Consider the following 23,588-nt stretch of genomic DNA (forward strand, 5'->3'; position numbering starts at 1 on the left):
CACTCCTCATTGGATGCCCATAAGTGACACCTCTACAAGTACTCCCGCATAATGTCCCTGGATAAGACTGCCATGCTCCATGTCTCCAACCTGATGTCCATGACTAAGTTGCCCATGTATTCCAACCAAGTAGACCCATCACAACAATCGATCATCCTCATCCAAGTCTGCAATCTTCAGTCTAGTGAACTCTGTCACCCAACCATATCATTATCATCACGAGTCCCTTCCATCATAGCTCTCCCACTAGTGTAGAGGGGAGAGATGACTAGGAAGATAGGGCAGGGATCCAACAACTATTGATCTTCCAACCGTCGTCCCTATTGAGATTGCTTGGCCTTTTTTCAATCTCAATGGATTCCCTAAATTTCTGGTGATGAGACTGCACAACCTTAGCAATAACTCGGGTCTCCTCAATACAAACATGATGTTTAGTCTTCTCTGCATGCTCCACCAGTGCAGATGACTTGGTTTTTCCATGTTTTAGGTCAGCTGCGTGCTCATTAATCCTTTGATTAATAGAGCGTCCAGTCTCACCAATGTAGGGGGTCCCGCAAGAACAAGGAATAATATAGACACCCTTCATGTCCTTAGCATTGACAGGATATTTTACTGATCGGATGGAATTAAGAATGGTTTTAAGGGCTTTAAAGACTGAGGGAACATTATGCTTCTTAAGAATCCTAGCAATCTTGTTAGTGGTCCCCTGGATAAAAGGTCGATGGACACCTGGGATTCGATTTTTAGGTTCTTTTTAACCATCGAATTCTTGTAGGCTTTAAGGAAAGCTTTTTGACCGAGGTGTCTGCTATAACCATTTTCAACAAAGACATTAAGGAGATGGGATTTCTCTTTATCGAAGCTCTTTTCATCAGAGATTCTTAGGGCACAAGTAGCGAGGGTGTTGAGAACGCCCAACTTTTGAGCAAGGAAATGATGGAAATTGGCATGAAGATATTGCTCAGTATGAGTTTTCTTCTGAAACACCTGATTGGAGAGGGAATCGCCGATATTCTTTGAAATAACAATATCAAGGAAAGGGAGGCAACCATCAACCTCTTGTTCCATGGTGAACTTAATGGTGGAGGATTGACTATTGAGATGTTTGAAGAAGAGATCCAACTCCTCCTGGCCATGAGACTAGATGACATTAGTGTCATCTACAAATCTCTTCCAGAGTTTGGGAAGGAGATGGGCTAAGGCTAAAGCTTTGGATTCAAAATCTTCCATAAACAGATTAGCAATAGGGGACAGGGGCACCCTCGAAACTGAAAAATGGTGGAAGTGACACAGATCTCAACTAATCGAGTGGTATCAGGATCCGTGAGATGGTCGATAGCCTCCATGGCCTCCTTTATAGGGATGCAAGTGTAAAGGGAGATTACATCAAAACCCACAAACATGTCCCCAGGTTCAAGCTTTATGCCTTTGAGCTCTTCAACAAAGCACACTGAGTCTTTGACGAAGGACTTCGTAATTTTTCCGAAAATATTTCTATAAACTCAAATATAAAGGTTATTATATAATAATTTTGATAGATTACGAGAAACTCCAAAGATTACAATACATTTCTATATTCAATGCATGATTATATGTTTATGACTACATGACCTATGTATATATGTTTATTGACTTATTGCATATCTGGGCCTTTCATTAGGCGAACCCCTATAATATATAATTACTCTATCACACTCATGGAAAATGTAACTAGTTTTGGCTTTCATAATTGTCATTGTACTCATGTCAATATGTATATCTTATGTAACAAACAGAAGAAGAAAGAAAAAATATTATTTTAGAGCATGGGTTTCATGCTTTTTCTTGATGGTCTTCTAGGTTAAAGCATATTTTTCATGCTTTTAAGGTTTGTTAGGTCATAGGATTTATTATCATGAATAAAAAAAATCAACATCATCACTATAATACCCATATGGGAAAAATGTATGTTATAAAACCTTGGATTTTAACATATCGCTCCTTTGATGTCGTAGGAGAAATGTCCTTGGATTTTAACATATCGCTCCTTTAAAATTCCAATAATAAATCACCATCGCTGACTTAATTTCATTAAAATCCGTAGTATTTTTTTGGAAAGTAATAATTTGCTAATTTCTATTTTCTTTTTAATGTTGTTTAATTAAATTGAGAGAGAACTCTATATTTGTAGTATTTTCTATTTAATATCCATTCTTGGTTCCATAATTTCTTATTGGAATGAACGTTCATTTTTCAAATGTTGCAGTAAAAAATGCAAATATGTAACATTCCTTTTAAATCAATTTAGTTCACATGCGTGAGATACTTACAATTGTAATATGCATGGTTGAGATTTGTATAATTCTTATTTTTTTCCGAAAGAAGTTGTATTTATTATCACCAAGGTTAATTATCAAGGTTGATACCATTGAGACTTAAGGACATAACTGGAAGGGAATGTAACAATTATACAAATCTTGTTGAAAAGGTGGAGGAGACAAAGCATGAATTCACACAAAAAACACAAGTTGTTGCTCTTCTATTGATCACACAAAACATGATACTTACAATGAACCTAGTGAAGGGTATTAAACATTTTCCAACAAGTTACTTGCCTAAAATATCTTGACATGCAATCACACACTCAAATTCATTTATCACTTAAATCGACTTGACTCAAGACTCAAACACTCAATCATTCAATCACTCAGTTAACTAACTTTCCATGTTTAGCTAACTCCACATGCAGGAGTAATTAAAATTTCTAACACTACCCCTTAATTACAACCGTATGACTCAACATAACTTAACATTACTTAACTATCACACAAACATGCCTGCTAGTCTATGTCTCAGCTAGTCTTACAATGACTCAAGACTTTCACAATTTTACATTTTCTTTTTCTCTTCTTCCAAATTTTAAATCCTTGAAATTGCTTCATTCTCTGTTGAACTTTCTTGTTGTAGGCTTTATTCACTTCTTGTTTCTGCAATTTTTCTTTGATTTGTTTTGAACTTGTTCTAAAAAACAATTGGATCATGTCTTCTATACCTTCCTCTTCAAATATTCATTTAACTATGGATTGTTACCACAACATTGCATCTTTAAACTATCTTATTTTCTTTGCTTCTTGCTCTTCACATTCATGACTTTCTTTTTACCATATTTTTTGATAGGAAAATCTTATCTCTTCTTGACTCCATTGTTGAAAAATGGTTTCAATGCATTCATATTTTTCTTCAGAAACATCTATATCATTATTTTCACTTTCATCATCAGGTACTGTTGTTTTTTTTCTTTTTTTTTCTTTTTGTAATTTGCATCAAATTTATTAACGACCTTGCTTTCAACTTCTTTTCCCATGCTATTCTGAACACCCATATATTAAAAAACAGTGTTAAAAACATCTTTCATATGACTCTCTTCAGCGAGAGCTTCCTTCTCTACATCTGCCTTCTTTTCAACTGCATGGAGACTATCTTCCACTATTATGTTGTTAGTGGATATTCTCATAAAAAACTATACAATCACTTTCTCTTGTTTTTGGTCATCAACTGCTGCTAGATAACATAATGCTTCATGAGCAGTTCCAACTACTTCATATCTTGTTGCTACAGTGACAACTTCAACCTTCAAAGTTTCATTAAACATTGCACTTACCATATTGTCACAATCAATCCCTTTTTCAAAAAAGAAACCACACATATGATCAATATAATGTTCATCCACACTATGGTGGGATATCCAAGCATGCATGTGCTCATTGTCAAATTCATTGACAATTTCAACTTCACCAAATCCATCAGCAACGATTGGATTCACCAATTCATATCTCACTTTGCAATCATCATCCACATGTGTCTCATCACAGTGGGATTCATAATCATCTGCATCATCCACATTACAGTGGAATCCTTGAGCATTTATTTTCTCTTGCTTTGTTTCACACACAGAGGCTCCCGTTTCTCTCTTTGCAATATTTGTTGCATCTTCTTCATGCATATGGATTCTTGCATAATGGGTTTCAATTTTATGGTCTTTAAAACCATAATCCACTTTTAAGTGGGGTTCTCCAAGCTCTGTTTTCCTCTCAGATTCATGCTCATATACTCTCAGATCTGTATCTAACTTCTTTGTTTGTGACATAACCTGCTGTTGCATGTCACTCTCCTTTGTGCCAAACTCTACTTCCAAGATCTTCCATGCTTCCAAGGAAGTTTTAAAGTTTTCTACCTTTCACAATCACTTCTCATCCAATGCATATTTTATAAAATTCAATGGTAAAACATCACATACTGCATCATATGGGTTATTAGATTCATACTCAATTAACTCTTTAGCTCTAAAAAAAGTTAACATCTTGATAACCCAATGATCAAAATATTCACCTATAAACAATGAAGGTGGTAGAAAATCAAAGCTACACCAATCACCCTCGATTTCTTCTTTGTCTTCTACTAGACTTCTCAGTTCCTCCATTGCGGCTTGAATCTCTCTAACCATGGCAACAATCTCTGCCTCTTCTTTTTGATTCCTTTTCTTAGACTTCTTCAGTTGTGCTTTGCGACCCATGACTGTTGTCATTCCTTTTCTTATAACTGCTTTGCTGATTGCATGAGACTGTGTTGTCATTCCTTTTCTTATAACTGTTTTGTTGATTGCATGAGACTGTATTGTCATTCCTTTTCTTATAACTCCTTTGTTGATTGCATGAGACTGTCTTCCATATCGCTCTTGAAAAAAAATATAATTTTCAAAATACGACCCCATAAGGCACAAACTTCACACAAAAAACTATCACACCTTTTCAAAACTCTAAATTCTCTTTAACTAAAACCTTTTTTTTATTCTCTTGAAAAAAACCTGTCGTAAACCTCTCCCTAAAAACCTTTAAAAATTCCAAAAAAAAAAATCTTTTATAAACCTTTATACTATGCACCGTACACCTTTTAGTAAAAAAAATTTATTGCCCAACTTTCCACTCTTAATAAATCTTTTGTGAAATAATCCCTTTCAAAAAGAAATTCAAAAGAGGCCTTCTAATAATGTGAGGAGCCCTTTTTCACACATGCTTAACCTTTCTTAATTAAAAAATTTCAAACCCTTTTTAATACTCATTCATCATAACGCTTTTCGAATCATCCTTTGAAGGGGGCCTTTAACTCTTACCTTTTCAACCTCATGTCTCACGACCAAGCAAGGGTTGTTCACAATGGCTGCAGCCACTTGTTCAAAAAAGTGGGTTTATAAACCCTCAACAAACTCCAAAGCTTTGCCCCTCTAATATTTCTCAAGCTTTAATATCTCAGATCTTTAACTTGCGTCCGTGTGGATACGCGTCTCATCCACTTAGGCCTCTCACTCTGTAAAAAAAAATCGGCTTAGCTGCGGTGCTGTACGTTGGCTAGGACCGCTTCTCAATATCACGGGGGGCTCCGCTAGCATATGCTCATTCAGGCAGCAGACGGAGAAAAAACTTTCGCTTTCGATTCTCAACCATGACTTTATTGCTAACACGGTGTTGTTCTGCAAGTTGAGGCTGCAGACTCTTTAGATTTTTTAAGCTTGATATCAATTTGTTGAGAGAGGGGAGGAAACAAAACATGAATTCACACCCAAAAAAAATAAATGAATTTTTGTTTTTCTATTTATCACATAAAATATGATAATTACAATGAATTTGGTGAATGGTATTTAATTTTTTTTAACTAGCTATTTGCCTAAGTTATTTTGACATGCGGTCATATGCAATCACACACTCAAAGTCATCTATCACTTAACTCACTTGACTCAACACTCAATAGACCAATCACTTGGTTAGGTTCACTAACTCTCCATGTTTAATTAACTCCACATGCAAGAATAATTACAATTCCTAACAAATCTCACTTATATTGTTCAATCTTGCTTTAACTATAATCAATTTTAAAAACTTCGTTAAATTTTGAATATATTATATTATGTTAGTTTATTATTGCTTTAAATTTTATTTTCTTAATAATTTTTTTTTTTTTAATTTATATTTATTTAAATTAAGTGTGTTATTATTAAAGAATTTCTTTACATTTGAAAGTGATTTTTTATATCACTTTTTAATTTTTTTTTTTATTATTAAAACCTTAAACTATAAAAGTTTAAATATGAGTAATATGATGGAATGATATTGCTAAAATGATTTTTTTTTGTAAGCTTTCTCACATAAAAGGACAACAAAACAAAGAATTTTGGGTAGTTTGGATATAATTTTTTCTTGAAAACTTCCATGAGACTTGTGGGAATTTGGTGCAGAAATATTAAGTTATTATAATAAAAATTTTATAGTATAGTGAAATTGTATTTACAATGGAAATAAAAGTCATCTAACATAGAAGGTCACAAGTTAATGTTCTACGTGGTAATAAGAAGACTTCAATATTAGAATTCATTTATTTCTTTGAAGCATCTAGGATTTAGATGCTTTTTGGAGGGGAGATGTTTATTGGTCTCTATAAACATCAATTTTTTTTTAATAAGTGAAATTGTAATTGTGAGACATACACTAGAAAACACATGGGATGTCATGTCATTACTCAATGAGTAACATTGTATATGCAATGTTTGAAAATAATTAAGATATCACAATGAACTAGGGTATGTACAATGTACATGAAATGTGAACTCGAAGCATAACACTAAAAGAGATAATAAAGATCATTATACAATAACTCCTTATAGAGTAGGAATAACTCCAAATATTATAGTACATTCATATATTCAATCCATGCTTATATGTTTATGACTACATGACCTATGTATATGTGCCTATGTATTCACTCATTTCATATTTGGACTCTTCATTAGGCCAATCCCTATAGTATATAATTACTCATTCACATTCTTGGAAAATGTAACTAGTTTAGGCTTTCATAACTGTTATTGTACTCATGTCGATATACACATATGTATATGTGTATATCTTATGTAACAAACAAAAGAAGAAAGAAAAAATATTATTTTAGAGCATGGGTTTCATGCTTCTTATTGATGGTTTTCTAGGTTAAAGCATGTTCTTTTTGCTTCTAGGGTTTCTTAGGTCTTAGGATTTATTGTCATGAGTCAAAAGAGTCAACATCATGATTATAAGACCCATGTCGGCAAGATGTACCTTAAAAAAAAAATTATTATGAGTCAAACAAGTCAAAATGAGTCTCCTAGCGATTTTCCTCTGCAATCGGATGGCGGGAGCTGAGCTAGGGTTTCGCTGACGCCCTTGATGCCCTCTGGCGGCAGTGCAGGATAAGCCCCTGTCAAGTTGCAGAAGAGCGCAGGGAAGGGAGGACCCTGGTTGGTGCAGGCGGCCTAATCCAGCGGGTTGACCCCTGCAAACAAGTCTTTATCTGGAGGCAAACAAATGGAGAACATACGGTAGCAAGTTCTGAACGGTTATAATGGGAACGGAGCACGGGAGGGGAGAGATCCCCTCCTACAAAGAAGTAATAATAGGAGAAGCTCGAAAGGAACGACAGAACGCGGAAGAACGGAAGAATGAGGGAGAATCTTCAGCTGCTGGGGCACAAAGGAGATCGGGCATACCAAGCAAATGTCTTCCGAGGGCGACGAACAAACCCAGGTTTGTAATCCCGCCTAATACTCTAGAAAACTATAGAAGTTACATGAGAGATTATGCTCTGATCTGTAAGTTTATAGGATACTGGCCGAACGAGAAAAATCTCATGAGATGGATCCAACAGAAATGGAAACCAAAAGGACATGTTGAAGTCAAGCTGGGGGCGAAGGGGTTTTTCACTGTCATATTCTTAAATTTAGAAGATAAGAACAGGATCTTTGAGGAACAACCTTATTTCATGAACAATGCAGGACTGTTCATGCGAGACTGGGTAGAGTGTTATAATCCAGACAAGGAAAAAATACTAGCGGCCCCGGTCTGGATCAGGCTGTTTGGCCTACCTTCAGAATTTTGGAACCCAGAGATCCTCAAAGGAATTGGAAATTCAATTGGCTCCTTTGTGAAAGTGGCAGAATCAACCAAGAGAGGAAAATACACCACATTTGCTAGAATTTGTGTGTACATGAATATCACTGAACCCCTTCCAGACACAATAGAACTGGAGTATCATGATGAGGTATGGAACCAGACTCTAGACTATGAACACATTCCATTCCGCTGCAGAAGATGCCATGAATATGGCCACCTACTCAGGGAATGCCCCATTATGCTAGCAGAAAAGGAAAGAGAGGCAGAAAATGAAAGAAGATATGGATTAAGGAAAACTGAACAGGAGGAAGAGAACTTCCAAGAAGTCCAACGAAGAAGAAGAAGAGGAAATAATCAAGGTCAGAGGAGAACACAGAAAGAAACTCAGAAAACAGAATCCCCAAACAAGTTCCAAGTTCTACAGGATGAGGGGCAGGAAACAGAAGCAAGTGAAGAAGAAGAGGTAGAAGAAATGGAGGTAGCAGAGGAAAGTGCTGACAAAGAAACAGAGAAAACGAAAATGGATCAAAGGGTAGAATTTGAAGAAGAAACTCAAGAGGAGATAGGAGAAATGGAGATAGACCCTCAGAAAACAAAAGGGGAAGAAGAAGAATAGGTGATGGCAAAACTCCTACAAGAATGGAAAAGGTTGGACGAAAGATTCATACCAGAGGAACAAAAACAGAGGTATAAGGAAGCTTTCCAAAGGTACAAGGAAAAAAAAGGATTAACAGAAGATAAAGAAAATCAAAACCCGGAAAAACAGGAATCACAGAAAATAGGAGTGAGCAGCTCTGGCAAGGTGGGGAAAAAAAGAGGAAGAAAAACTTTGAATGAAATGATACAAGAGGTAGGAGAGGGACTTGTTAGCTCTGGAAGAGTGATACCCCTATCGGAGGTATTCCTATCCCCCACAAAATTGTTAAGATGATAATTACAACCTGGAACATAAGAGGCCTCAACAACAGAGGCAAACAAAGATATCTGAATGAGAGAATGAAAAAAGAAAAGCCAAGTATAATGATTTTACAAGAGACAAAAATAAGTTCTGAGAAATTGCAGGAAATTCTGAATAGAACTAAGAGTAGATATGAAATAATGGGGCAAGATGCCACCGGGAGCGCAGGTGGCCTTGCCATTCTATGGAACCTAGAGGAAGTTCAGTTCAGCAATTGGATGAGCTTCCCCCGAATCCTAACAGGTAAAGCAATTATTGTAGGAACAACAGAGGAGGTTTTTATAACAGGTGTATACGAACCCCACATCCAAAACGAGAAGGAAAACTTTTTACAAAATCTAAAAGCACTCCGAGGCCTCATCCCAGATCAGCAATGGATCATAGGAGGGGATTTCTATCTAATCAAAGGCCCAAGAGAAAAACGAGGAGGAATCAGGAGAATGGACAAGGAAGGAGAGCAATTTGGAGATATGATAAGAGAACAAAAGTTGATTGATATTCAAACCAATAATGGAATGCATACTTGGAACAACCGAAGGGGCGGAGTGAATCAAATAGCCTCCCGCCTTGATAGATTTTTAATCTCAGAACAAATAATGATGAAGGATGTTTTCATCGAAGCAAATATCCTTCCGGTAGCTGGTTCAGATCATTGGCCGATTAAACTAGAAATAGACCTGAAGCAAAGACCTGCAAATAAGCCTTTCAGATTCGAAGCTTTTTGGCTAAGAAATGAAGGTCTGACGGAAAAATTAGAGGGCTGGTGGAAGGAGAGCACGGTAAGAGGAAAGAACAAGATGCATACCTTCCAGCTCAAACTGAAGGATTTGAAAAATAAGCTAAAGAAGTGGAATAAAGAAGAATTTGGTAATATCATGGAAGAAAAGAACAGGTTAGAACAAAAAATGGAAGAACTGCAGCAACTAGACATCCTAGAAGGCATACAAGTGGAGAGAACAAAAGAAGAAGGTATAATACTAAACCAGCTTGAAGAAAGAAGAAAACAAGAAGAAATTTTATGGAAGCAGAAATCAAGAGTGCAATGGCTAAGGGAGGGAGAGAGAAATACCAAGTTCTTCCATAGGGCGATGGTTCAACATAGACAAAGGAACAGAATATTCTCATTAAAGAATCAAGAGGGAAACAGAATTATACAACATGAAGAAATAGAAAAAGAGCTGGTAAATCATTTCAAAAATATTCTGAGAGAACCACAAACAGACAGATCAGAGGCAATATCTAAGATAAGTAGGGAAATACCGAATAAGGTAACAAGAGACCAAAACTTGGCCCTAATGAGAAGAATTACAATGGAAGAAGTGGAAGATATAGTCAAAAATATGAAAAGGAACAAAGCTCCTGGCCCGGATGGGTACACAGTGGAATTTTTTCAAGCTGGGTGGCATTTTTTAGCTGAAGAAGTGTTAGAAGTTGTAGAGGAAGCCAGAATAAATCAAAAAATCTGGCCCGGAATAAACGCAACCCTGCTGACCCTTATTCCTAAAACAAACCAGGCTGATCAAGCTGATGGCTTTCGTCCTATAGCCCTATGCAATGTCATTTACAAAATAGTGGCCTCAGTTGTAGCACAGAGACTGAAATCGATCCTTCCAAGCATCATCTCCCCAGAGCAAACCGGTTTTGTGGAGGGGAGGCAGATCTTGGATGGTTTAGTTGTAGCTCAGGAAGTAATTCACACTTTGAAAATGAAAAAAGAGAGAGGCATGCTAATCAAATTAGACCTATCAAAAGCTTATGACAGGCTTAGTTGGAAATATTTAGAAATGATCCTTAAAGCTTTTGGTTTCTGTGATCGGTGGGTGAATTGGGTCCTGAGTATGATATCTACTCCGAACTTCTCTATTTTGGTGAATGGGGCTCCATCCTCAACTTTCAATGCAACTAGAGGTCTCCGACAAGGGGATCCAATCTCCCCCTTCCTCTTTATAATTGCAGCAAAAGGTTTAGGCCGATACTTTAAAAAAGAATTAAGAGATAGGAAAATTCAAGGCCTCAGATTATGGGGAAACCAAACAACTGTTACACATCAACAATTCGTTGATGACATTATGATATACTGCAGAGCAACTCTGAAAGAAGTGAAAAGGATAAAGAAAATACTTGAGATGTTTATGGAGGGAGCAGGGATGGAGATTAATAATGAGAAATCCAGAACCTTTTTCTTCAATACTGTGGAGCCCATTAAAAATCATTTAACTCGGGTACTGGGGTACCGGAAAGGAGATCTCCCCACCAAATACTTAGGAACTATGTTAGATTCTTCCTCCCGAAAACTAGGAAATTGGAGGTACATCCTGGAGAAGATCACAAAAAGGCTGGACAACTGGACTTTTCGAGCTCTGAATCTGGCAGCTAGGGTAGTGCTATTGAAAGCTACCATCCAAGAAATCCCGATATATTCATTATCAGTGATGGCTGCTCCTAAGGGAATATGTAATAAATTGGTGGAGATTTATAGAAAATTCCTGTGGGGGGGTCCGAAGCAGCAAAAGAAGTGGGCCCTCTGCTCCTGGAACAGCCTCACTCGACCGAAAGAGAAAGGCGGTTTAGATCTCAGGGACCCATGGACCTTAAATCAGGTGCTCGCTGCCAAACTAAGATGGAGATGGATACAAGGGGGGCCAGACCTCTGGAAAGAAATTTGGACATCAAAATATCATATGCCACTCACCCCGGAAGAAATCCTTAGGAAGCAAGAGGTGCCCCGAGGATCAGATATCTGGAATCTAACCACTCAAAATAGGGATTTAATAGATAAGCATATTTTCTGGGAGATCAGAGGGGGTCAGATTGCGAAATTTTGGGATGAAGCTTGGCAGCAGAGGGAAAAGCTGATAAATAACCAAGAAATGCAGGAAATGTACAGAGCAGGAATGGAGAGAAACCTCATTACAGTCAAAGATTATTGGACTGAAGAACAAGCAGATGGGGAATGGCGAAGCTGGAAACCTCTGGAGGAATGGAAAAGGAACACTACAGAAGAACAGAAAACCATCTTTAAAAAGGAAATAGACTCGAGAAGAATAAAAAAGAGAGAAGGCAGAGACATTCTCCGTTGGGGCAAAGAAACAAAAGGAATATTTAATATAAAAGAAGCCTACAAAATCCAAACACAGCTAGAGCAGGGGGAGGAAGATAAACAATGGAAACAGCTATGGAAAACAAAATGGTGGCCCAAAATAAAATTGTTTGCTTGGTTGGTAAGCAGGAAACGGATTTTAACCTGGGATAGAATACAAAAACGAGGATTCTCAGGACCTTCAAGATGCTGTCTATGTAATGCGGGGGAAGAAGATCAGGAACATCTCCTCAATGGATGTCAGGCAGCCCAACTCCAATGGGAAAAAACGAGAAATTTATTCTCTTCCTCTGAAAGGAACCAGCGAGACATAATTCAAACCCTTGTAGAATGGGGGGAAGGTAAGTTTAAAAGCAAAATAGTTGGAAGAGCATGGAGTATGATAGCAGGCTTTAATGTCTGGAACTTGTGGAAGGAGAGGAATAGCTGTATTTTCAAAGGGAAAGCTTCTACCCCGGAGGACGTATGGAAGATGACCTTAAAGCAAGTCAGAGAATCAATCTTAGCGGAGAAGTGGACAGAGGACGATTGGAAAACCTCTGAGACTGAGATGGAAGTCCTAAAGAAGTTGAACTTAGAGCAAGGGATGATTTATCAGCAAACAAAACAACAACAACAACCTATGGTAATTCAGAGTCAAGTTAGATATCGAAAACCTCCTGAGGGATTTATGAAACTAAATTTCGATGGTGCTGCTAAGGGGAATCCAGGACCAGCGGGTTTTGGCGGAATCTTCAGGAATAGTCAGGGGGGAACAGAATGGATATATGCGGAATATGGAGGCACAATGACCAACAACGAGGCTGAATTTATGGCTGCTTATAAGGGGATCAAAATTGCCAGAAGAATAGGATACAGGAAGTTAGAAATTGAAGGGGACTCCACCTTAGTTGTGGATACAATAAGAAAACTAATCCAGGGGAAGAATTGGGACAAGGTAGTCACAAGCTGGAGAAATGCAAGCTTAGTTCGGGATATAGCAGAGCTGTTGAAAGAAGTTGATTATAAAATAACGTCGCATGTCCGAAGGGAAGGCAATCAACCAGCTGATTGCTTAGCGAACTGGGGTAGCAAAGAGCCCTTAGAAAGTATAGATGACAGCTGGAATAATCAGGCTGAGCTGGCGAAATGGGACGGTCTCAAACAGTTGATTGATAATGACAATAATGATGCAGAACAAAGTTAATTACATTCAAGCGCGGAAAGGCATCAGGAGATTGAGGCACGATCTGGCGGCAAGTAGGAGAGGGCATAAGGACGGTGATCTAAATACACTGTCAGCAGCAATTAATGATTTGAGTGTAAGGCAGGGACGAGGCCCAAAGCAAAAACTGATTCCCAAAATCAAAATCATTATACGGAGGAGACGTGACAAGAGAAGTGGAACGATTTCCCATCACCAAATCAAAGGCGCCGAGAAGGTTATTAGAGGCAGCAGAGGTAGGATGACAGGTAGTAGCAAGGGCGAAAGGGAAGAGCCAATTTGGCAAAGAACCAGAAATCAGAGACTTCGACGTGCAAGCATGGGAGAGAGCAGAGGCAAGGCAGGAATTCAGGTGAAGGAGCCAGCGGGGGACCGTAATTTGGAACAAGGAAGGGTAAAAATTGAAATTGAGAGCTCGGAGGAAATGGATTTCAGTCAGGGCGAGGTAACCAGAGGAAAACGTTTTGAAAAGGGGCAGAGTAGTCGAAACCCGAAGCAAGGCAGGGAGAACGAAGGTCAGAAGAGGAAGGGGAATAGAGGAAGAGGGAGGCCCCGTCAATCCTCAGACAATGCGGAAGGTACCAGGCGGCAGACAAGGCGGAAACGTAGACAGCGCACTATCAATTCGGCTCTGACTGAAGCAGAACAAGCATATAACTTGGATTCCAACCCCAACATTCGGAATATCATTGAAGTCATGGAGGAAAAGGTTCTCGAGGAGCCTTCAGACCCGGAAATGGATGATTGGTCGTTGCAGTTACCCGACCCTGGAAACACGCGAGGGAGGCTTACCCTGTACCGCCGGGCTCTTCACACCTACTGGGTGTTGAAGCATCTCCTGGCCAAGGCCATGGAACAAGTGGCGGCCGAGATGGTGGAGATGGCCCAGGAAACGGCAACGGCTAAACAAGAGACAACAAATGTTGAAGAACTGGTAAGGCAGCAGAATGCTCATCTCCTGGAAATCAAAGAAATGCTGAAGGCGATGCGGAACAACAACGCCAACAACTCTGGCAAAGACCATGCAGCAAACTGATAGTCCAGGTTCCTCTGTACTTTTTGTTTGTCATGTTTGTTCAAGAAGGAATTAGAAATGAAATGCCAAGGAAACAATAGTTCTTGGAGGTTAATAAATAGATCTGAGGAGAAGATAGATGGGTGGGACATTTTTGGGGAAAAAGGGTGGCTATGGTACTGTTATTAGACAATGTTCAGACTGATATTAGTAATGACTGGTGGATTACAGGAGCCAACAGATCTGGTTTCCCTTCGGGGCAGGTTGAGGCTCCTGAGTTTTGTATTTTTAATACTTGCCTGTAAATAATAGAAATACCGCAGTTTACAAAAAAAAAAAAAATGAGTCTCCTAGCACAAGTAATCCTTGGAAAATAAAATCTAGCCCAAAGAGGAGTATTGGACCCACTCAAAAGAGTATAAATAAGAGTTGTTTGACCTCACTTGTTCATAGAGTTGATCTGCAATCAAGGAGTTCCATCTGAAGTGTGTAACTCAAGAAGAAGGTCAAGAAAGGCAAGGAAGGACGAAGTAGAAGCTAGGAGGAAAAAAAATCAAAGTTATTCCCTAGTTTTCTTTCACACATGTCAAGTAGTTGTGCTTTTGCAGGGGTTAAAGTCATAAAACTCTTGGAGGTCCAAAATTTTGAACCTCGGGGGACGAAATTCTGAGTTTGGTGTAGTTCTAAAAGGATTTATCTCTTGTTGAATTGGTTTGACCTTGACCTAATTGGAAGGTCTTCTTGAAGGGCTAACTTGATGCTTGGAGGAAGTTTTAGTTTTAAGGTTTAGGTCTTGGTTTCACATTTGAAGTAGATTCTATAGGAAGAGAAGAGATCTTCTGGGTTTTTTATGCAAGAGAATCTAACCTAGGGTTGAATTTTTACTAAAGGAGTTTGTTGCCTAAGTTAGGATTTAATTATTTAATGTATTTTTTTTTATAGTTTTAAGAGAGAATGAGAATTATCGTAAATAGGAGAAAGTTTGAGAGTATTTGGGAAAAGTTGAGGGATTTAAGAGTTAGTTAGATCTTATCTAAAGGATTAGGTAAGAGTTTTAATGGATCATGAGAGATATCGTGGGAGTTTGTTTACAATCTAGAACCTACTTTGGGTTAAAATCCACTTGTATAAATCTAGGTGAGACCATGAGGCATGTTAGTGAGTAAAAGAGAGGATTGAGAGGCCAATGATTAGGCCAATAATTCTTTTGCAAATATTTAATTTATTAATGAATTATTTCTGAATATTTATATGCATTCGTTGGGTGTGGATTTTAGTGTTATGTGTTGTGTGTTAACTTTTAATTTATCATTTTTAGTATCGGAGCTATTGGAGATACTACGCATGTTACGAATCAAATTTGTGAGAGTGGAATTCTAAGAAACAATGTGTGTTGGTGCATGCAGAATGGCAAGTTCTACTCGTAATTTACTTGTGAGCATGTTGAAGAGGAAGCATCGTCGGGTCTCTATGGCATAGGCACAGAATTTGGTGTGTGATGTATACAAAAATTTGTATATCTTTCTCTCCCTTGTGACAAACTCGATTTCTCATATTCACGTCAAAGGAAAAGAATCTCGAAACACACAGCTTATTAGACGAATTCTTCTGGTGTGAAGAAACCGACGCTAAACGCAATAGCCGCTTTGCAACGCGAGAGTTTGAGTCTCTTGACTCAGATGACGGCCCTAGTCCTTAGATATCTATTGAGGCATGGATCGTTTTGGTAACTGCAGTACACGAGGAGGCATGAGGAGATGATATCCATGAAATGTTTGGTGAGTTTAGAGAAATTAAAAATCTGCACCTGAATTTAGATCGTAGAACTGGTTTTGTCAAGGGCTATGCCTTAATTGAGTATGCAACATTTAAGGAGCCTCAGGCAGCAATAGCGAATTTTAATGGAGTATAATTATTGACTTAATTCATACCTATTGATTGGGCCTTCAACAATGGTCCATTTCGACGCAAAACTATTCACTAGAGGTCACCGCATGGGGGTCATCGCTCAAGGAGTCTAGTAAGGAGAAGATACTGAAGTATACTTTATTAGTTGGTGAGATCTATAAAAACTGGTAGTTGATTTGAGTTATTACTATTCTTCGTGTGACTGATAGAGTTGGCTTGATATTTTGGTATCTGGTATGTATTATTTCATAATGCATATTATTGACCTTTCAATCTGTACTAAATGGACGGTTTTGGTATCTGGTATGTGTTATTTCATAATACATATTATCGACTTGCCAATCTTTACTAAATGGACGGTTTTGGTATCTGGTATGTGTTATTTCATAATACATATTATCGACTTGCCAATCTGTACTAAATGGACGGTTCGTTCAGGAAGCCGAGCTTGGTACATTGAGTTGACTTTCCTGTAATGCGTAATGTTTGTAACGAACCACCGTTAAAGAGAAGATCTTTTGGAGCCGACAAAATATTGAGGAGCAACGTTGGAAGATTACCTGGAGCTGCATGTATTGTTGTTGAAAGATCTCTAGCATGGAGTCTAGCATGGAGTCCGCACAGAGGTCCATCAGAGAAGTTATTGTTATGTTAATGGAGCAGCAAACCTCGACTGGGCAGTGATTTATGAAATTGATTGGGCGTTAACTTGAGCTGTGTGAACTGATAGTGTTCGTTGACTTTTTGAGGTCGTTTGTGGATTGATGTTTTGATATTATCATTAGGTTAATTCCATGGAGCAGAAAATTGGTGGCGTACCATGATTTAATACGGTGTTGTAGATTGTTGTTTTCATTAGAAAGAGTGGTTTGAATGATTGTTTGATTGATGTGACATTTGAGGTGCCTGTTGTGTTGGACGTGTGTCATCTGTCAGCTATTTCAAGAAATTGATGTTAAAGAAAATATTACCGTAGCATTCATTTGGAAGATTGATTTCTGGATCAATTTCAAGGAAGAATTGCATTCAAAGGGAAATGGTCATAAAAGTTTGGGATGGAAATGGTGATGGAGATGAATGAATAAGATATATTAGCCTCTCAAAAAAAGTTAGAGTAGATTGTGTAGATTTTTGGAATGATTCAGGTGCAGAATGCATGCTAAAGTCAATTTTGCGTTGGATCATCACAACAACAGTTTCAAGTGGTGCATATAAAAAAGAGAACCTGCGTGCTCATGCAAGGTTAAAACCGGTGATATTCTACAAATTTGATGAAGACATCCACTTCTAGCATGCCTGTTGTTATGTATTACAATTTACATCTTGTGTATTTCCAAAAAACAAGGGAGTAAAGCTGAAGAAAGTGTTATAGTCACCAAATTGTAATTAGTTAAGAGGAAATTGTTAAAGCCAAATTGATCTACAGGAAAAATCAAACATTGAATGCATGTAACCCTCCATTCAGAGATTTAAGAGCGTTGAAACATTATGCAAATAAGTGAAGAGAATGATAATTATTTCTTGGAGCGTTGTGATACCTTGATAAGCATGAATCTAGTGTTCCAAATCGGTGGAGACTCCTTTCTTGAGCAGGGAAAAATACAGTGTTAGAAAATGGGAGTGAAAATTCAAAGAATCCAGAGATGTGTAAATTTCTGATGTAGACTAAAGTAGAGGACGTAAGATTTTAAATTAAAAGTCTAATAATACATTTGGGTTGAGAATGGTTTACACTTGTTGAAGCTACATTTATTTCTTGTAACTAAGAAATTAAAAGTAAGTGTTGTAGGCATGGAAGAGTTGTTAGTGGTATTGGCCTACATCATTTATTTGTTCTAAAGTGTTAGATGAAAAAAAATTGTAAAAGGTTATGATGGTTTTATTTTATGACATAGAATTAGTGGAGAGTGAGTGGAATAAGTTCTTGAATGGAACATGAAAAATATTGAGTGTGTTAATTAAAATTTCCTATGTAGAGTCATATGATGATAAAATCACATAAGGACTCAGTAAAGTTGAAGAGTTATAAGTCATGTCAAAATTGCATTTAAGTATGAGTGATTGAATGTAATGGGTGCATGATCGGTAGAGCCCGACACCCAAAGTCTAGTCAATGTATTGTAAGGAAAAGGGATATTGCAACAGTTTTCAGTGAATAAAGCATAGTACATAGGAGCTTATACAAGGGAAGAAGGAGATGGAGATCAGTATGGATAGTCATTTACAAATCCAGAGAAGAGCCACAACAATGGCATAGTAGTTGGCATACATGATGAAGATTTCGAGAAAGAGATCGTTGAATTAAAAGCATGACTTTATGTATTGATGGAGCTACTAGAGAATCAGAAACATGGATGGAAAATGAAGAAAACAGTTAGATGGACAATTAAGCAATTGATTGCAAGAAAAGAGAAGCACAAGTTGAAAATTTTGTTAAGGGAAGAAAACACTCTAGATAACTGCGCGATGAATGTATGCATTTGTGAACCAGAACAAGGACCGATGTTTAACGAGGATGATGATGATGATGAAATGAATTTTGTTGATATGAATGTGGGTTTAATTCCCACATATGGTGCCACAAATTGTTTAGAAGGTCTGCATATGATGACTAAGTCATCGATGGAAGATAACAATTTCTTTGGTTTTAAATTTGACATTTCGTGTGTGGATGCAAGATGTCTTGCAGATGATGGATATGACATTAATTTCGTTCCATGTAGGGATGACAACCAATCTTTTGAAATGATTTCTGAAATTGACCGTAAAATGTTGATGAAATGTGAAGAAGAACTACAATTGTTAGAGAAAATGTTGGTGGAACATAAATCTAATCAAGTTGCAAATGAAGAAGAGAAATGCTCAAGCATGCTTAACAGTAAAAATGTGGAACTTGAAATAAAATATAATTTGCAATTTAATTTTGAGGATGATAAATTCCAAACTAATAACATTAAAATTCAATTTGAAACTAGATTGGATATTGAAATTGAAGAATTAAGTAAATTAATGGAAGAAGTACATAAACTAAGGTATTTCAAGAAGAGGAATAAATACAACGACATGATACATTTGACTACTCGAGTATACATCAAAAAAGGAGGAGAATTTCTACATAAACTTTGGAAGCCTAGAAGACAGGAAAAGACAACCACACGACATCAACAACATGATAGAGCAATTGATTTACAACAAGTGAAAGTTTGGGATACCGGAGGAGTTTTATCAACTTATAAATGTATATGATCAGATGACCCTGATGTCCTTTTACCTAGTGAATTTGATGAAGGAGCATCTAACCTAGGGTTGAATGTTTACTAAACAATTCATTTTCCTAAGTTAGGATTTAATTATTTAATGTATTTTTCCTATAGTTTTAAGAGATAATGAGAATTATTGTAAATAGGAGAAAGCTCAAAAGTATTTTGGAAGAGTTGAGAGATTTGAGGGTTAGTTAGATCTTATATAGAGATAAGGGATTAGGTGACAATATTTATGGATCATGAGAGATGTTGTGGGAGTTTGTTTAGGATCTAGAACCTACTTTGGGTTCAGATCCACTTGTATAAATATAGGTGAGCACATGAGGCATGTAAGTGAGTGAGAGCGAGGATTGAGAGGCCAATGATCAGGCCAATAGCTCTCTTGTAAATATTTAATTTATTAATGAATTATTTCTAAATATTTATATTAATTCAGTGTGTGTGGATTTCAGTGTTATTTGTTGTGCGTTAAGTTTCAATTTTAAGCCCACCTAGCTTGCGACATCAGTTATCCATTTGGAGGGGTTATGCCTTGGCTTCGAGCCTAATTTCTCTATCCATTATCTTTATTGTTTTTCACTTAATAATTTTTTGATGAAGAAGATATAGTAAAGAAACATAAGAAGATAAATAAGTTCACAAATAACTATTAAGATTAAGGAGAAATTGAATTAATAAGTTGCGATATTGCATTCTCCAACATGGTATCAGAGCTAAGGTGAACAAGAGAACATAGTTGGAGGGAAGAAAAGAAGGGTTTGCTTGTCAAGCAGAATCATTTATAGAAGGACAAGAGAAGATAAGAAGAAGACATATTGACCTAGAAGGAGGGTTACTAAAATGAAGAAGGCCCCATTATCAACCTCTCATTGAAGATAGAACAATGTTCTCGTTGGAATTTCTCGAGTATACTTCATCTTGACAAAGAAGGAATCAACAATGAGTTTTGCGAACATCACTTGAAGTTTTTTGAAGAAATCATTTATTGAAAGCATCCTAGAAGATATATAGGACATCTTTGAAGTCTCCTTGAAGGTCTTAAAAACTTCAATATAGTTGGAGACATCATCAAGAAATATGACTCTTGGTTAACAAATTAAGTAGTATATTATATTCTATGTCCCAATCTACAAATAGCATGGCTACATCTTGCAAGGAAAGCAACAAGTTGGTATGGTCAAAAAAATTTCTAGCATGGAAGAAAAGTATTGATTTGACACTCACAGAGAATGAATTCATGGAGTATTTCCTTCAAGAAGTAGTTGAACCTAGTAAAGAGAAGATTCAATAGTTGGAAAAGTATAAGAAGGATGAAGTAAGAGCACAAGGAATGATTTTGGAATCAATAAAATATCTTCTTCTTTCCTTTTTTGTTGTTTTGAAGACATCAAAGGCTATATATGTGTTGTAGCAGCTACAACCACCCTCCAAAAATTTTCCTTAGCCTGTTTTGGAGCCTCCCTACCAACCTTCATAGCAGCTTGCCTTGCTTCATCAAGTCCTCAAGCTTCAGTGTCTTTCTTGCTCAAATTTAGCCTATCGATCACAGTTTGATCTTTTACCTTCACAAGCTGCTCACCCGGACTTGGTCCAGCTGCAGGCTGAGCAACTTCCCAATGAAATTTGTGCATTTCTGGAGGGAAACCAACCTTCCCTCCAGGAATTGCGCAATTCCCTTTAACAGCCTGCTGGGCTCCAGGATTACGCAATCCTGCCAGCCAACCCTCCAAAAAGGATTTGTGCAATTTTTTCCATCAACAGGCTATTCAGCCCAGGATTTGTGTAAATTTTGGCATCAATTAGCTTCTCTCCCCAGAAATTGCACAATCCCCTTGGGCAATTAGCCCAACTTACAGTCAGAAATGTGTATTTTTCTCTAGCAGTTGAGCAGTCATTTGCATGTGCAGCTGAGTTGATTGGTTCCCTCCGGGATTGAGCAAAAAAGACTTGCATGCATAGGTTGCTTCTCCCAAGGTAGAGTGCAAAGGAATCCCTTGTTTCAGGGATCTATGTTTAGTAGTTTGAGGTTAAATGTAAGGAAAAATTCAAAAACCTCCCTCCAAGTGTCACTTTCCCTAGATTTGTGGAATGCGTGTCACAACCTTGATATTATCAAAAATCTTCAACCGGATACTGCAGAGCTCATTCCTCACATAATCCTTGTAGCTCTAACATCCCACATCATATCTAGGAGCAGTCGACACATTTAGCTCAGTTGTTTAGGGGTAAGCTCACTTCCCATGCCTTGTGCTGCATTTCTGTCACTTTTTGTGTTTTTGCTTATGGGAGTAGTTTTTTTCCTGATTTCTTTGAACACCTGCTATCTTTTAGTTATAGCGTTTCCTAGCTCTGTTTCATTTTTTTTTGCTATCTCATTGTTATCGCATGCATGAAATTTTTTTGTATGGACATTCGCCCAACCGGCGAATGGCCTCACTCACATGCATGTTGATTTATTTGCTTAATTTTCATTCATGTTTTGCATGCACTGTTTATCACTTCTGCTGTCACTTAGTGTCTTCATGCATTTCATTGAATTACCTACTTTCAGTTGCCCATCGGCGAGTTGAGCCAACCTTGGCTCGGTCTCTGCCTTCACCAAGGCTACATTGCACAATCTGGAGAAGGAAGGCTCACTTTCCTCTCTAGATTTGTTCATTTTGTCCTAGCACTAACCTCTTGGACTACATTGTGCATTTCTAGAGGTCAGTGGCTGCTTGGCCCAAAACTAATCTGCCCTTGGGCTAGCAGTCCTTCTTAGCTAGGATTGCTCATTACTCAATCCGAGCAACCAACTTCCCAACTAGACTGTGCATTGTGCAGTTCCAATAGTCAGTCAATGTCTTAGCATCCTAGACTATGCTTTGTACAGTATTGGCAGTCGGTCTCCCAACCTCCTGATTGAAATTACACAACCTTCATGATCATTCACCCAGGTATGTTGCAAGTTAGTTCTTATGTTCATTATGGTTTTCGACTAGTGGGCTCCAGTATTGTAGCAATAATGCTACAACTCCTGGAGCTTCCTGTCTCTTACTTTTATCAACCCGGTAGTTCGTACAAACTTGGAAGCGACGGTGCTGTATGCACAAGTACTAGCTCTTGTCGCAGCTGTCACTTGGTCAGCTGGCACAAGTCCGCTAGGGCTCAAGCCAACTTCTATAGGCTCACAGAAGAAGCTTTATGAATGATGGACGAAAGCTAACTCAAAGGAGACTAGTCTAATTGCAGAAGGAAACTAAAAACCAATAAAGCATGGAAACCCTAGTAAACCCTAATTTAACTAGCTAGATCCTAACTATGCAAAACTATGAATGAAAAAACTACCAATAAGGCCATTACTTGCAGTGAACTGAAATACATGCATCTAAGCTACTTGCATCTGAAAAGACATGTTTTTGTATTTTTTCATTAAGTGGTTGGATTTGTTGTGATGATGCTTTTGATTAGGGTTTGGTTGTGCAGGAGCGGTTGGAATGGAAGAAAAGCATGGGCAAGGTCAGGATGGCTAAGGGAGGTCCCAGAGGGTCTCCAGTATCAGTCCACAGAAGCCTACCACGTTCGGATGCTCAGCAACCAAGTTTGCAGGTTTCTACAAGAAGTCTGCAGGGGATCCTACAGGAAACTTAGGGGTTTCTACAGGAAGTCTGTGCAATTCTACAGGATGTTTGGCCGTGGAGGTTTTGGGAGATGGTGAAGTGTTGGAGTGGTGTGGAAGGATAGGTGAGATGGAGATGGAGCTGGTGATGGCTCAGGAGCAGGAAAATCAGATGGAGGAAGAATGTATGCAGTGGTTTGATGGTTGGAAGGATGGGATCAACAAAAGTTGAAGTAAATGGAGCTAAGTGAATAATGGATGAGTTGGAGGGTAAATGAGTTGGACAGAGGCTGAGTAGGGCTTGAGGAGAGATAAAGAAGTAGAAGAAGAAAGTGGAGTGATAAGTAGCAGCGTAAATGAAACAAATGACTTATGCACCAAAAACGAGAAATTCATTAACCTATGATAACTGTGCCATGAAACCTATGAGCAGCAATGGAAAACCAAGAAATGAAACTCATGCATGGAAGTGAAATGTAGAAGTATGGTTCAATGTCGAAAGTGCATGGATGGATCTTCAACAAAAATGTCTATGTTGCAGCTTGCATGGAAATGAGAAGAACTGCGTTTCTTTTTGGTGGTTGGTT

The 23,588-nt window shown here is 37.9% G+C and overlaps 1 protein-coding gene across 1 annotated transcript; it reads left to right on the top strand.

Annotated features, from left to right (window-relative positions):
- Positions 1 to 9,053: 9,053 nt before the first annotated feature.
- LOC149188150 (uncharacterized) lies at positions 9,054 to 13,199 on the top strand. Its single transcript, XM_089409880.1, has 2 exons — positions 9,054 to 9,882; positions 10,327 to 13,199. The coding sequence occupies exons 1-2, from the start codon at positions 9,054 to 9,056 to the stop codon at positions 13,197 to 13,199; spliced, it is 3,702 nt and encodes a 1,233-aa protein (XP_089266006.1).
- The last annotated feature ends 10,389 nt before the right edge of the window (positions 13,200 to 23,588 follow it).

The sequence above is a fragment of the Pinus tabuliformis genome, chromosome 3_1 (assembly GCF_031772625.1).
Source record: "Pinus tabuliformis cultivar Carrire ecotype Pingquan chromosome 3_1, CPIR1, whole genome shotgun sequence".
In the NCBI taxonomy this organism is placed as follows: Eukaryota; Viridiplantae; Streptophyta; class Pinopsida; order Pinales; family Pinaceae; genus Pinus; species Pinus tabuliformis.